We start from the raw sequence: 16,079 nt of genomic DNA on the forward strand, positions 1-16,079 counted from the left end.
TTGACTGAAAGACTGGGAATAACTATTATTTGGCTTGAAACCATCTGGACATAGAATCATTTAATAAAATTCTATAATGCTCTGGACATTACAAATACCTGTAAGTGAGCCAAAGCTAGGTGTTTACACCTAATGGGATTAATTAAATTGTCAACAACAGCACAGATTCATTTAATTTACAGTCAATTTTAATTTGAATGTGTGGTCAACGTAAACTTTAGAGTGAAAAATCCCTTACCATATGCGTTGTACATCTTAGGGCCCAGATCTGGTCGTACAAAATAGTTGGGAAGTCGAGAGGCGAGGTTGAGCTTTCCGCCTCTCCTAGTATATTCTGGCAGTGGAATATTTTTCATCAAGTCATCAAACCTAAAGTAATACAGCACAATTTAACATTAGGAACTGATAGAAAACCAGACCGCAACAAAAGCTTTCTCCAGTCAATAAACTGTAATTCTTCCCCCGGGGGTTTACTGGACACAATGAAAAGGAACAAAACAAGACAAGAATATAGCAGATAATGAAATTTAACTGCTCTGGAATAATACTATTTCCTTGTGTAATCAGCTCAATACCAAATGGAGTAAGTCAGAATCACAGACTACCAGGTTAGAAGGGACCTCAAGGATCATCTGGTCCATCCTTTCTGGCAAAACCACACTTAGACAGGATGGCTCAGCCTCACATCCAGATGAATCTTAAAAGTGTCCAGTGGGGAATCCACCATTTCCCTGGGGGAATTATTCCAATGGATGATTGCTCTCATTGTGAAAAATTTTCCTCTTGTGTCCAATTGGAAACTCCCCAGGAGTAACCTGTACCCATTACCCCTCATCTTTTCATGTGACTCCTTGTAAAAGGGGAGTCTCCATCTTTGTAGCCACCCTTTAAATACTGGATAAGGTCTCCCCTAAGCCTTCTCTTCTCAAGGCTGAACAAACTCAGCCTCTCCTCACATGGCTGCTCAGTCATCTCTGTGTGCCTCCCCTGGACTCTCTCCAGCCTGTCCACATCTATTTGTGTAGCAGAGACCAAAACTGAACACAGTATTCCAGGTGTGCCCTGGCAAGCCCTGAGTAGAGTGGGGTAATGACTTCTTTATCTTTGCTGGTGATGCCCTTGTTGATGCAACTCAGCACCTCGTGGGCTTTCTTTGCTGCAGCAGCACACTGGTCACTCATCTTGAGCTTGTTGTCCACCAGGACCCCCAGGTCCCTTCCCACAGAGCTGGTTCTCAGCCTGGTAGATCCCAGCCCGTGCTGCACTCCTGGATTATGTTTTCTGAAGTGCAAGACCATAGACCTCTCCTTGTTGAACTTCCTGAGGTCCTTGTTAGCCTGCTCTGTCAGCCTCTCCAGGTCTTCCTGCAGGGTGTCTCTCCCTTCCAAAGTGTCCACTTCCCCACTCAGTCTGACACTGTCAGCAAACTTCATCAGGGTGCACTTGATCCCATCAGCCAGATCACTTATGAAGATATTAAACAGCACTGGGCTGAATATCGATCCTGGGGGACCCCGCTGGTGACAGGCTGCCAGTTTGAAAAGGAGCTATTTCCCACCACACACACAGACCACTTCTCTAGACTGCAACACACCAGTGTCTCTAGGAAGTGGCTGTGGGGGATGTATCAAAAGCCTTGGAGAAATCCAGGCAGACAGTGTCCACCGCTCACCCCACATCCACTGAGCAGGTTGCTTTGTTGTAGAAAAGTACTCAGGTTTGTCAAGCACAACTGGTGAATCCATGTTGGCTTTTCCCAATCAGATTCTTCATTTGACTTGCAATAGCCCCCAGGAGGATTCATTCCACAACTTTCCCAGGGATTGAAGTAAGGCTGATGGGCCCATAATTTCCCAGATCCTCCTTTAAGTCCTTCTTGCAAATGGAGGCAACATTAGCCTTCTTCCAGTCTTCTGGGATGTCCCCCAACCTCCACAACTTCTCAAAGATTATGGAGGGCGGCCTTGCAGTGACATTAGCCAGCTCTCAACACCCTCAGGTGGATAACATCAGGGCCCATTGATTTGTAGGGTCAAGCTCATGTGACAGTTCACATGCCAACTCTTCCTTCACTGACAGAGGGTCTGTGTTTGCAGTGATCTGGATTTTTGTTCCCAAGGCCTGGGCCCCAACAGTGCTGGTAAAGACAGAAGTGAAGAAAGTGTTCAGAACCTCTGCCTTTTCAGTGTTGTTGGTGACCAACTCACCTCTCCTGTTTAACAGTGGGCCAATATTTTCCTTCTGTTTCTGCTTATTGTTTATGTACCTGAAGAACCCTTTCTTGTAGTTTTTGACATCTCTGTCCAATTTCAATTTTAGCTGAGCTTATGCTTTTCTCACTGCATGCCCTGGCAATGTCCCTGTAGTTCTCAATGGGTATTTTGTCTGCTTTTCCATCTCTGGTACACTTCTCTCAGTTTTGAGCAGACTCAGAAGCTCACCAGTTAAGCCAAGGGGCTCCCCCTACTTCCCTTACCTTTAAGGGGGATGAACTGTTTTTGTACTTCCAGGAGACCGTGCTTGAAAAAACTTTGAGAACTCATTAGCTCCTTTATCCTCCATGGAAGCTTCCTTCAGAATCCCTCCACTGAGCTCTGAACGAGCTGAAGTTTTCTCTTCTAAAATCTAAAACCTTTGTCTTAGTACTAACCTTTAGTGTGCTCAGCAGGATCCCAAACTCCACAATACTGTGATCACTGCAGCCAAGGCTATCACTACCCCAGGTATTATAAAGCAGGTTTTCTTGGTTTGAGAGTAGCAATTCCAGCAGTGCCTCATTCCTAGGTGGCACAACTAATATTTGTATAATGAATCAGTCCTCTATGCATTCCAGGAACTTGATGGATGAGCTGCTGTATTCTTCCAACAAATGCCAGGGTAGTTGAAGTCACCCTTAAGAACCAGGTTCTGTTGACGTGAAGTTTGCTTAAGTGACCCAAATATTGCTTCACTGGCCTTATCTTGGTTTGGAGGTCAGTGGCAGATGCCTACTGTAAGATCCCCCTTGGAGATAACTCCTCTGATCTTGACCCAGAGGCATTTGATAGGGCTTTCAAAATTGCTGTAGTCAACTCCCATATATTCATGGTTCTCCTTAACATAGAGTGTGACTCCTCCTCTTCCCTACCCGTCTTTACAAAACAGCCTATGGCCACCCATTGTGATCCTTCAGTCATGTGATTTGTCCCACCATGTTTCAGTTATTCCTATGATATCATAACTTAAAAACATCTGACACAAAAAAGCTTTAACTGAACTTTAGTTTTCAAGATGACTCATGCTTTTAGAAAGCTTCCAAAGTTTAGCCAATCACTAGCAATTTTAGGTACTCACTTTACTTGGCAATAAATACTATCAACTACATAAAATTTATAAAACTTGTTCAGCATTTCCAGCTACATCAGTCATTTCTGAGAAACAAAATGGTTCACAAGTGACCAACTGCTTCTCAAAGCTGAAGTATGTGTCAAAACACAACAGTATTCCTATATTCCATTATTTTGGGAGTGTACCATGTAAGTGATGAACAGTTTATTTGTAAACTCATACCGAGAAGGCATCATATCTCTGAAGTCTTCTCCTGGAGGCCAGTCTTTAAGCTTCAACACCATTGGATCTCCTTCTTCTGTTCTCAGGCGACCTATTGTCAAATATTAACAGGTCTTAGTTTTTAATAGTTGTAAAATTGAAGATCAAGAAAAGACAAAAAAATCTTTATCTTAGTTTAAAATCACGTTAATTCCACAACTATTTATGTGGAATCAGAGACATACAAGTTAATCTGACATCACATCTGTGACAAACGTGTTACAACAGATTTCAGACTAGAGAAGTAGCCTTTAGCAGCTCCCTGCCCCAAGCACTTACTACAGTTTAGCTCAGTCAATGTTTTTTTGCGTTTGAGGCCAGAGTAGCTGATGATAAAAGTCAAATCTTTTCAGAGATCAAGTAACAGAAAAGAAAGGTTTAAGTGAGCCTTCCAGCTTCCACTCTTCTTGCCCCACGTACCAAATTCCACAAGTTTACATCACACAAACAGATGAAGTAAAATTCCAGATGCCACAGCAAGTATTAATTCTCCTGGAAAGTTTTTTTTCACCTAGAAATGAAATCAATGCCAAATCCCATGCTCACCTCCCCTGAACCCTTTTTTAAACAAAAAAATTTTAGTTCCTTAGGAACAAAAAGCACTAAGTTAAAACAGTAGAACCCAATTACATTTTGAGCACCAACCCTACACATGCTCTCTTATGTTTCACTCAAGAAGAGTTGATGAGTGAGCACATTTGCTAGGAAGATCCCAAACTTTCTCAGAATGTTTCCCCAAAAAAACTAAAGGCAGCCAAACATACTCCTGAAAGAGTCCTCCATGGGGCTGACAGTTTCTACCCAGTCCACCACCCCACAAGTATACACAGTGAGAACACACTCCAGACACACTGTCCAAGATAAAGAAGCAACCTGGAACATCTTTTTATGCTGCTTAAGGATGACAAATTTCTGTTAGGGCAAAATTATTGCTACTGATTATTTTGCCTCTTGGAACAAAAATTCACACTACTTACTTGAAATATCTTCAAATCCATCCCAGAAATCCCCTACAGTAGCTCCAGTGATGATTTCATTGGTCCTGCAGTTAACCAGGTCTACTTCCTGTTGGCCAAATTCCTTCCTAAAGGACTCTGGTCTCCAGAGATCTGCATTTAATTTATGATGCACTCCTGATACCATTACAGGCTATGAAAAAGAATAATATATTCTGAAGTATTATCAAACACCAAAAATTTTAATTCCAAATAGAATAAGGAAATGCATAAAGTGTACTGAACATTTGAACACACTTTGCCAACACTGTATTTTCCAACAGAAATGCTCAGCCTGCTCTACCAGAATTATGCCACGCATTTGATCATTCTTTATTTCAAGCTATAAGGAAGCTTTTTATACAGAGCTGTAAGTTCAGCAATGTGTTCAGAAAATTATTTCAAAGAGTAAAATATACATCCTTTTACCAAAGGATCTAATGGTGTTCATGTAGTACATTTTGTGAAGCTTTAGTGTTGCTTGCCATTGCGGCAAGTTTGTACCTTCACTTCAAAGTGCAAAGCACATGAACTGAAAATGAAAAACACAGAAAAACTTAAATACCTGTCCCTGCTTCCAGCACTCCCTGAAGACATTCCAATTACTTTCATTGTTGGGATCTTGAAGACAGAGCAAGCGGTTATCACATAACCAGTAGTGAGGCGTATCAAAGCCCATTATTGTAGGCTTTATAGTCAATCCTTGAGGTTTCTTAGGCAAGTCTGTAATGGTTCTATTTTGCACCAGGGAAGCAAAAATGTCATCAAGGATTTTGGGTGTACTCTTGAGTCCATTGTCTGTCTGATTTTAAAAAAAAAAAAAAAGAACAAAAAAAAGAAGTTGGTGCACTTTTCCATTGCCTTGTCCTGCAGACTTTAAAGATGTTTATCACTTCCAAAATTTTTCACTTGAGCTCACAATTGCACAGAGAAACAAAAATCCGCAGAACTTTGTTGTGTAGAAACTCACCATCATTAAATGCCAGTGCCATTTCTGACACTTTCTCTACAGCATTCTGGCATAAGAAGTTCTGCTCTGATTTACTTTTCAAGCAAGACTGCAGAAAACTGTGAAATGCAGCACGGAACAGGACTTTCTTTATATCAAGAAACAGAAATGCAGTTTCATCAAGGAACTCTCAAGGCCAATATTTTAGCCCACCATTTTGAAGCCATATCTGTGAGAGCAAACAAAGCCCATGAACCAGTCTGCAAATGAGGTATAAGAAAGATAGTCACCCACCACAAAATGTTTGTCCCTCCCTCTGCAAGTTCCTTGATGCTTCTTTTGAGTCTATCCCAATCAATGCATCTGCTAGGGCCTGGCCTAAGTAAATTAATCTGCTTTATCACTTTGTTCCCAATCCCTCACCAAGCAGGATTTGCTGATAGTACCACTGACCTACTACTCCATAAAGCATTAACTGGAGCACTGCAACACAGAAACTGAATTGAGTCCTTTTTCCCAAATGAAGACAGAATTTTACCTGCTGTAACTAATGTCTGTGGTGGTAGTTCACAGGTTTAGAACAGGAGTCTAAGCCTAGTATCGAGAACTCAAGACCTGTAAAACAAAGTTTTCTATATACCTTTCCTCCAGAAGAGTTCAACAGATTCCGCAGAAAACCTGTGTTATTGTTGCTCACAGGTGTCAATATTGCACTGTTGAATGTCTGCAGGGCTGCAGCAGGCTTAGCTAAACTAGGGAGTGTCTGAAGAGGTTTATTTTCATTCTTTGAAATAGGTAGGAGGAGTTTCTCTGAAATGAAAAAAAGAGCACATCTGAGAACAAAGCAAGGATTAATCCTCTGAACCGTGAGTAGTATATGTTTTGGGGTTTTAAGACAAGATACTCCGATATGCATACATACACGTATGCACATATATATAAATTCCCTCTCAGTATGTGCAGATGAAATACTCCTTTCACTTGACTTGCTTCAATACTCAACATTTTTAAAATCACACATTCTAAAATAAATACATTCTCAAATTGAATTTTCAAGAATACTTGCATTAATGGGATATTAATCCAGTTTTCAAAAAAGAATAAGCTAACCCTGCCAGGTTCTATTCCGAATCATTCCAAGGAGGAGTTTCGCAGTACAGGCACTGGATACCCATCCCAGCAGGCAGATTATATCTTTCTCAGTGCAAGATATTGCCAGGTCTGATCTATATTCTTCTGACAAACAGCCACAGAGGGTTTAATCTTCGCTGTTGCTGCACATACCTTTGTTTTCTTTATTCACATTTCCACTTGTTAGATTTGATAACCAACTTAACGAAGGAGAAGTATTTACTGAAGCAGTTTGTTTGCTTCCAACTGCTGACTTTAGAGGAGGATCGTGTGTTGTCACCTGTGGGCTCAGGACAAAGCTGTTATGTTGAAGGCTGGTCCTCTCTCCAGGTACCAAGTTCTGAAAAAGCAAAGTGAGAACTTGCTTAGACACACTCTATTCAAAGGGGAAGCAAGCAAAAAAAAAAAAAAAAAAAAAAAGCTGATCTCCACAAGAGGTCAGCATTGCACCTCAGTATTGGCCAGAGATGATGATCCAGCAGGATTCGGGATCTGCTTTAAGAACAGAGTCCATCACCCCTTCAGACAAGCACAGAAAGCTGAGTTGCCCAGATGCATTTTCTGGGACTGCCTTGGGAACCAAATGCAGTTTAACAGCAGCACACTTACAATTCCAGTGACAGCCAATGTTCAGGCCAGGTCTAAGCTGGAGGTTTAGTTCAGTAGAGTAAGACAAATACACAGGACCCCTAAATTTTAGGGTAGCAGCAAAAGTCCACTCATCTGCTGGATCTAAAATACACCTGAATATGAGTGCATCCCCATCCTGGCCAGCACAATCCAAGCACAGGACTACCACACATCTCCTGGGCAGCTGATTTATCTACTCCTTTGGAGATTCTAGGTAACAGACTAACCAGAACTACTGCTTTGGCCTGGGATTCCTGCATGACTGGCTAAATTTCTTTTCTCTGTTTAAACACTTTCCAGTCAAGAAATTACTCTACACCTGTGTCTGCCTATTGCTACGTTCTTTATTTCATCTCTTAATGACTGCTGATGATTGGTAAGGATTCCAAACATGATAATCTAAAATGCTTCAAACTTCAACAAGCTTATCCTCACACAAAGAGCACATACATAATTTTACAGAGAAACATAGATAAATTTCAGAGCAGCTGTATTTCCAGGATCCCAGAACAAATCTTTAGAAACAGAAGACTTGACCTATGTCAGTCGTAGGCTAACTTTTGAACCACATAACCATCTTTCTTACTTTTAACACTTCACAATATTTTTCATCTCTTTTATTGACTACCAACACCAAAACCAAGTTCAGCCTGCTTCTTACACTTAGGACAACACATGTATTCTTAAAAAAAATTTACCAATAAGCATACAACAGAACTGAGATTACTTAATTTAACTGATTTCTTGCAAAATACTGCAAAAACAAGCCATTTATTTGTGCTCTATTTTCAAAAGCAAAAAAAATACTATATCCATTTACAAATAAACATATGGTGGGTGTTTGTATGATTTTTTTAATATAATGAGCAGCAAACTTTCTACTAGGATTCCCAGAGAAATCAGCATGTCTCCATACTGCTCTAGCCCTCAAAGTTTATTCATGTGTAGGTTTTTTTTTTTTATGAATTCCAGTGCTCTTCAGCCCTACTTGTAGCATTTAAATGCTACATGTATTACACCTCCAGGACCCAAGAAATAGTCTACACTTTGCAACCATTCAACCATTTCCATCAGTCTGTTCTTAAGACTCTTCTCTTATGGGTTCTCTCAATCTAATCCCACTTTTGCTCTAAAAAGTCCTCACTGAGCATTTTTCAAGGATATCTCACTGAGTCACCAGCATGTAAAAGGGACACAATGAGATTTTCCCCAAAACTGAAAGAGACCTGAGCCAGAATACGATTATTGAATAAAAATTCAGGGTGGGATTATCGGTAGCAGTCAGGACTGGCATATATACAAAGTCAGTTACCCACCCTGGGCTTCAAACAGGGGTAGTAGACTGAGGCAAAGCTATCCTACAAAGGCGTAGTGTGAGATAGTAGCCAATACCTGTTTTGAATCCTCCTTTAGAGTTGGCTTTGACAGTGCCTTGAACTGCTTATTTGCACAAGGACAATTTGCCTTTATTCCCCATTTTGTTCTTACGGAGTGAACAATATCACCAACATCATAGAGAGCTAAAGGAAAAGAGTCATTAGTGAGCTCACATGTAATTAGAACATCCAGCATTTGATAAGACTTTTTAAGAAATTGTATATGCTATACCACTAAACAATGGTACATAAACACAGTTCATCATTAAACAAGAAGTTTTAGCACTTCTTTATAAAGGTCAAAGATAATAAAATAGTACTAAGTACACAGGCTGTCCAGTCTTTGGACAATAAACACTAAGCTTTTACTAACTTTATTACTGAAGAACCCCCTTCACTCAGTACAGTATCAACAACATACAAAACAGCAAAAGCCTACAGCATTTTTCTACCCCAATCAAATATTTAAAATACCTTTTCCAGGAATTATTTGTGTAGGCATTAGATTCTCTGGTTCATGTACCTGCCCCTTCACACATTTAAACCAGGAGAAAGTATCTGAATCATCATCTGTAAAACAAAACAATTATTTTATTTGTGCATCTTTCATCCTCCTCTAGAAAGCTACATGTTCTACTATTATTGATATACCAAACCACAGGTCTACAACAGGTTCTTTTTGTTGGGAAAGCTTACTATCTTGTTGTTTAAGATTGTTATTGACTTCCAAGTTCAAAATACAGCTTCTCTTTCCCCCTCCTCCCTTTGTTTAACATAGCAATATGCCTACTCACCTTCATGTAAGCTTTTTTTCTTCATCCTGTAACAATCCACACACACGCCAAAGCCACACTTAGAGCAGACCCAATGAAGGTTGAAGATTGTGGTGTCACAGACGTCACACATTTCTCGAACTCCACGAACTGCACGTTTCCAGGCTACCTGTCCTGTGGTAATTGACAGATTAGTCAAAGCGTTAGTTTAAACAAACCAAAATATTGGCATGCTAAATATAGTTACACTAAAACACTTTAGTGATAGAAGACTCAGGCTTGGTTCTGTTATTGGAACTCCAAAACAAAACCTTTGCTGTTCCAGATTCAGAAAAGTAGGTCTAGAACAGAGTCTAAGCAATCAAGTCTATTTTGCTTTCTCCTGGGCAGCACCAGCTAAATGTCTTACTCCTGATGTATATTTGCCCAAGTTAACATGCACACTGCTGATATTATCCTAAGTGCAAAATCCACAGCCATCCTAGAAAAAAAAAATTTATGACTAGCAAGTTAAACTTAATGTCTAGCTTGCCACAACCAGCTTGTCCTTATTCTATATTCAATAGCACAGTGGGCAAGTAGTTCTCTTCCTTTCAGTTGGTCTTCCGTATGGTTATAGGTGTATATCAGACCATCTCAGAATGGTGAGCTGTTCTTCTCTGAAAAACTGACCACTGCTGTTCAGGTTTCTTATGTAAGTTACATTCCACCTTTCCTCAGCTCAGGTCGCTTCAGTTCACTCAAAACACCCCAAACATTGACAGCATATTTCAAAAGCACAGAGGCCCATCCAGGGCTGAATTATGCACAGATTATTTCAGACTAATCTTCATTTCATTATGTCGCCAGCTAGAAAACTAGACTAGACAAAAAGCACACATCTGCCACCTCCCACCTTCTTCCACACTTGTAACTTCACTGAAACTTTTCTGCCCACGTTTCTTAATTTTAAAAGCAAGTTAAGAGAGATCACGTCCTAACGTATGCTAAAAAACCCCACCAGGATCCAAGACATCTGTTGCTTTTCTTCTGTGTAATGCCCGTTAACTATGTATGGAACAAAACTAGAATAGCTTGGCACAAGTTGTTCTTAAGTAGGAGATAAAAATTGACTACCTGCTTCACAATTCTTCCAGGAGACAGAGGTCTAAATATGACCAGCCCCATTATTCTCTGCTTTTTAGAAACACACACTATATTTACCATTTTCTAGGCCAATCCTCCAATTCCCCCAAAACAGGATGAAGGGGGTTTTTTGTTTGTTATCTTTTGCATGCCATTTCGTATTTCAGTTTTCTGAACTGTGTCCTTTTCTAGTCCTCCTATTTTTTTGTTTCCTCTCTGTAGTTCGATCCCATCTCCTCTTTCTGTAGGTCTCCTTTTGGCCCTTGGTGACCAAGGAGCAATGTGACCTAACAAGCTGTTCTTTCTACACTGATCAATCTTTTACTACACAGGGATAATTTCACTTGTGCTTTTCTACTACTTTTTCTCCCTCACACTATGTCTGTGGCTCTACCTACCAGTCTAGTAAGTCACTGGAAAGAGAGAAAACCATACTGCAGAGTGCAAAAATATTCAAAACAAATGATCCCCTAAAAAGTAGTATCTGCACAAAATATTTTGACATTTCTGAAAAGGTCAGTTTGTCAAAGACATAATTTTAATGAAATTATTTGATTTCAACTGAACTCTGCCAAGAAAAGTTTTACCATAACTTCAAGTCATGGTGGCAGAAAAATCAACCTTTTTCCTGCACCAGCTGAGTGAGCACTCTTCCACTGAGCTGCTCAAAAAATGAATTACTGTAAAAAGAATGAAAGACTGCAAATTACTTCTACACAGGGCATTAAAAATATCCTCAATTTCATTAAAATGGAGTTCCTTTCCTCTCGCCAGCCAGGGCAATAAGCAAAGAGGAATTCATGACATTTCGCTCCTTTCAAACCAACTCCAGAACTCATAACTGTCTTCATTTTTTAAGAGAAGGGTGTTTCTGGTAGGTATGCTAGCAGATGCATCCTCTGCTATTACAAAACAGCACCTCCCCTACCTTTGTTTCATGAATTCCACTCAAAAACTTCATCCTTTGAAAGTATTTCAGTATTCCAGTCTGTACCTCTCACTCTGGCTATTAATACTTTGGCTCCACAGACCTGAATATGTTTCAGTTCAAGCAAAGAGCAGATTCCAAGCAGTCCAGGGTTAGACCCCACAGCAAGCATTTCTGAAATATCTCAAGTCTTTCCTCCCCTTCTGAAGGCCATTCAAGCCTGTTTAGTTTTTTTCTTCTATTCAAAACCTTGGTGTGACTGGTAATGTGATACCATCTTTACATAATGTCAGTACTACCCAAATACAGAAGGTATTAGGTAGACAGTCTTCTAAACTGTACTGCACCTCAGTCACGTACTTATAATCCAAAAAAACAAATATAGTTTTAAGAGTCCTTCTACTCTGAGAAGCGATTATGCAAGACCATAACCCTCTCCATTTATTGCTCATAGAAGCACAGTATCATTTAGGTTGGAAAAGACCCTAAAGATCATCTAGCCCAACTGTAAACCTAACACTGACTATTCTCAACTACACCATATCCCTAAGCGCTGTGTCGTGTTTGCTACAGAAAGGTTCTGACGGGGCCAAATACACGTGCTCAAGGACACAAGGTTTGATGAAGGTCTATAGTCAGTTACCCCACTAGCAGCACCTATCTGTCTATTCCCAGTAGGGCTGCACATATAATCACTAGAAACAGTCCTACTGGAAACTTTCAGGTGGGGAAAAAAAAAAAAAATTTCTTTATTGACTCGACAGATACCATTAGGTGCATTGTGCAAGAATAACAAAATAGAACCAAAGCAATCTAACAGAATCTGTGCAATCAAAATTAAAGCTTTTTTTCATTTACATGCTAAGAATAGATTGTTGTCAGCCACTTTTGGTTTTTTTTTTTTTTTTTTTTTTTTTTTTTGTACAGTTTCATAACAGAAGTATGCTCTGCTACAGGAAAAGTAATTTGATAAATTGAGAAAAGTCTTCTGGCAAAGAAAGGTAGAATTACTTTTCCCTTTCCCCCTGCCTGTGAGCAAAGACTTGTTGACACTAGTTCACACTGGATCTTAACCATTACCACTCTAAGAAAAAGAGGACACACTGAAATCTTGTATGACATTTCCAAATGCATGCAATATATTTTCACGTGGGTCAGAAGCCTAAAATTTCACATAAAGTTACTAAAATACAGATCATTTTAATACAAATTGATCTTACTGTGTGGTTCAATTGTAGACATAACTTCCTTTTCAGATATCACTAGTTGACAAAAGTGGTCTCCAATGTTGGCTAGGATATACTTTGCTGTGTCAAGATCTAGACCCACAACATTTTTTGATAAAGGTAACCACAAGCTAATAGCCTCGGGGTCATACTTATTTGGAGTTAAGAAACCTTCCTCACGCAGTATTCCATGCTTATTAAACTGCAACCTGTGGAAAGAAGGGGAAAATGAGAAGAGCCCATCATCTCAAATGTTTTTTTATATTCATTGCAATGAGTCAATGCCCGAATTGTAAACACGTATACTGTATGTCAATGAGTTTTATATTTAATGGTTATAACAGACATGGGTAAACATACTGGTCATTAGTATTAAGCATGCTTAATGTACTGCTTGTTTAAAAAGACCCAAAACAATTTTTTTTGTTAATAAAGCTAGATTTCCTAAAGTGTTTTTTTTTTTATTCACACAAAACTAAATCAGGTTAACAATTATTAAAATGCATTGGCATTAAGGATCACATCTAGAAGAGGTAACTAAGAATTTAATCTAGAACTATGTACAACTCACAAGAGAAGGTAGAACACCTTAAATATAGAATATATTTCAAGTAACAATTAATTTGGAAGTAGCTGCCAGGAAAAAAGGGCAAAATTTGAGCAAGATAAATTCTTGAGTGATTCCGAGTAGGTGAAAAGAATGAGACCTATACTGTTAATAGTTTATCAAATAAAAAAACATCAGGAGTTCTGCTCATGTTTTCATGAACCATTTTACTAAATGCTGTAAAGGGAAGTTGATTTTGAATGACAACATGTGCTCCCTGTGGTGTTAAGTGTGGCAAAAAAAATACATGCTGGCAACTGTTAATCACTGGACAAACACCACCTTAAAACTTCACAGATCTCACATTCAGTACAACAGGACAGTTCCAACAGCTTCAAGCTCTAAGCTGAAGGATTCAACTGCTTTGAACTGCACCACAAGTCTGGATTTTTATTTAAGATGAGTTAGCAGAGTCTGTTGTTACTCTGGTCTCACATGTTTTTGAGTATTTCAATGAATGTCAGATTATCACAAGATTTACTATAGTAAAAATCTGTAATCCAAGGTTAAATAACAGGTTAGTAACACATCTTTTTTTTTTTTTAACCTTTAGCTGCAAAACATGCAAGGAGGATAGTGTTACAGTGGAAGAAGAATAAGCCTCCTGAAACAAGTGAAAGAATAGAACAGTGGGGGTGTGTGTCCCCTGTAATCTCTGTAACCTTTCTGCTTTCATTTTTCTCTCTTCAAAAAGTCTTCAGGCCTACAGTTTCTTTTTACTCTACCTAGACACTCAGAAGAAAGTAATTCCTCTGAAAACCAAAATAAAAACTGAGATTAAGTAAGCTTTCCATGTCTTGTGATAAACTAGTATTTTTGCTTTTCCTCTCTAATATCACAAGTGCTACCCACAGTCCATGCCTCAAAGCTTAAATGGGTGTAAGGGGAAATAAAAAGAAGCATGCAACAACATCTGGACACAGGATCAAATAGTTCACAGAAAAAATTACACAACTTGAAAACAAAGGGAAGGACACATTAAAAACTGCAGTTTGACAACATGGACTTACAGACAGGCTTCAAGTAACAGCTTAAAACCCTTTTTGAAAGGGTTCCTCATGGTGCCTTAATAACTAAAGAGATAAAACATCAAAAGGACTTTGACTGTTCAACTCAAGAATGAGGCTCCGAGGAAGTACAGGTGGAGGTTAAAGGATCTGAAGCTGCAGATTAGATTTGGAAAAGCAACCACCACCTGGCAGTTGCTGGGTTTTCCTTAAAGTTGCCTTGCTGACCCTCCCCACCTGCCCTCCTGAAGCCCAGTGAGTATACTGATTAAATGTTTCTCTGGCAAGCTTAAAGTGTCACAAACTCTCAAGTGTTAAGTGGAACAAAGAACTGAGCAGCACAAGCTAAATTATTGTTTTGCCCATTACTATTCTGTAGCTCCAGCTGAAAGCCCCTAGCTACTTACTGCAACTCTTCCACAGCTGCGAATGTGACTAACATTTCACACATCCAGCTGCTAAACTTTGGGAGACGTGTATGGAATCTACCCTGACACTAGTATTTCCAATACTACTGAGCTGTAGCACTCAAACTAAACTCATGTTAACCCACTGGCATTCAGCCCAGAATAGCAAAATAAAGAGCTCAAAGTCCTACCCAAAATATTTTCTACTCAAATTCAGCAGTTATAAAATTTCTAAGGGCTAAAAAACCCCACCACAGGCAGCCTCACATTAGCTAGGTATATCAGCCTTATACCTACACACTAACATCCAGCAATTTTCAACCACAGACCTAAACAGAGTAAAAATTGTTCTTACCTTCTAAAGTGAAAGAATCGACAAAAGACGGTGGAGTCTCTTTGCTCTTTGTTCTTCCGATAACTGTCCAAACGGCATTCCCTGCATTTATGCAGGTGAGGTGCAATATTATTGCAGGAACCATCCTGTACAAATGCTTCTCCACTTTGCTGCAGCTTTTTCACTTTAGCAGCATCTGCTAAAATTGACTTGCGAACAATTACTGCAGGGAAGAGTAGTGTAGGTTAGATAAGCTTCAGCTTCTCAGATAAAGGTGCAAGAACATGTATTTTAGCAGAAGATCCGTATCAACTTTTCCTCTTACACTGAAACAAAATTATGCTAAAATATTTACAGTTAGTTAGCAGAAACCTCTTTTCAGGTCAGTAGAAACTTTCTCAAGCTATAGTTCCACTGGAGTCATAGTCTGTGGACAAAAGTTTAACAGCTCCTTTCACTCCTCCACAGAATATTCTGAAAGAGCATCTGCTTTTAGTAAAAGTTCTTCAGGCATCAGGGCTGGAGTACTAAGCACTGAGTAGACCAGGGCATGAAGCAACAACATTTCACAAGTAGCCAAGACAGAAGCACAGCCTGGCCGTTTCTCAGTCCTGTTCTCACCCTTCACAATGCAACAGCTTTCAGCATCTTACTCTAACAGATGCCAAACATCTCTCTTCCTCTCACACTGGGGTGAGGTCACAACAGTGACTGCTTGGCTGGCTGTGTATCTGTGTTAATTATGGAATAGCACATGGTAATCCAAGACCAGGCAACATGAGATTGGAAAGAAGAGGTGGGCGTGTAGGGAAATTCCCAGAACCTTGAATGATCAGTTGTACCACCTGCTGCACAGCACAATACATAACACCATGAGCCCAGCTCCTTAAACAACTACAGCCTTGCCCATTCTTCCCCAGGGGAAAACCTGAAGAGCTCACCAAGTGGAACTGGGCCACAGAAAACAGAAACGAGGTAGGTTGTTTTGGAATTGTGCGGGTTC

General features: G+C 39.7%; 1 protein-coding gene across 1 annotated transcript in view; it reads right to left on the bottom strand.

The window, feature by feature from the left end:
- KDM3A (lysine demethylase 3A) overlaps positions 1-16,079 on the bottom strand; it is a 33,463-nt gene that overhangs the window by 4,575 nt on the left and 12,809 nt on the right. The window contains exons 10-20 of the mRNA XM_026847305.1: positions 15,098-15,299; positions 12,716-12,930; positions 9,464-9,616; positions 9,144-9,239; positions 8,686-8,813; positions 6,817-7,003; positions 6,173-6,342; positions 5,149-5,385; positions 4,566-4,737; positions 3,550-3,640; positions 239-369 (exon numbers count right to left, since the gene is read on the bottom strand). Of these exons, the coding sequence (XP_026703106.1) occupies positions 239-369; positions 3,550-3,640; positions 4,566-4,737; positions 5,149-5,385; positions 6,173-6,342; positions 6,817-7,003; positions 8,686-8,813; positions 9,144-9,239; positions 9,464-9,616; positions 12,716-12,930; positions 15,098-15,299 (1,782 nt within the window). The remainder of the gene's footprint in view (positions 1-238; positions 370-3,549; positions 3,641-4,565; positions 4,738-5,148; positions 5,386-6,172; positions 6,343-6,816; positions 7,004-8,685; positions 8,814-9,143; positions 9,240-9,463; positions 9,617-12,715; positions 12,931-15,097; positions 15,300-16,079) is intronic.

This window comes from Athene cunicularia, assembly GCF_003259725.1.
Source record: "Athene cunicularia isolate RWA chromosome 4 unlocalized genomic scaffold, athCun1 chr4_part1, whole genome shotgun sequence".
In the NCBI taxonomy this organism is placed as follows: Eukaryota; Metazoa; Chordata; class Aves; order Strigiformes; family Strigidae; genus Athene; species Athene cunicularia.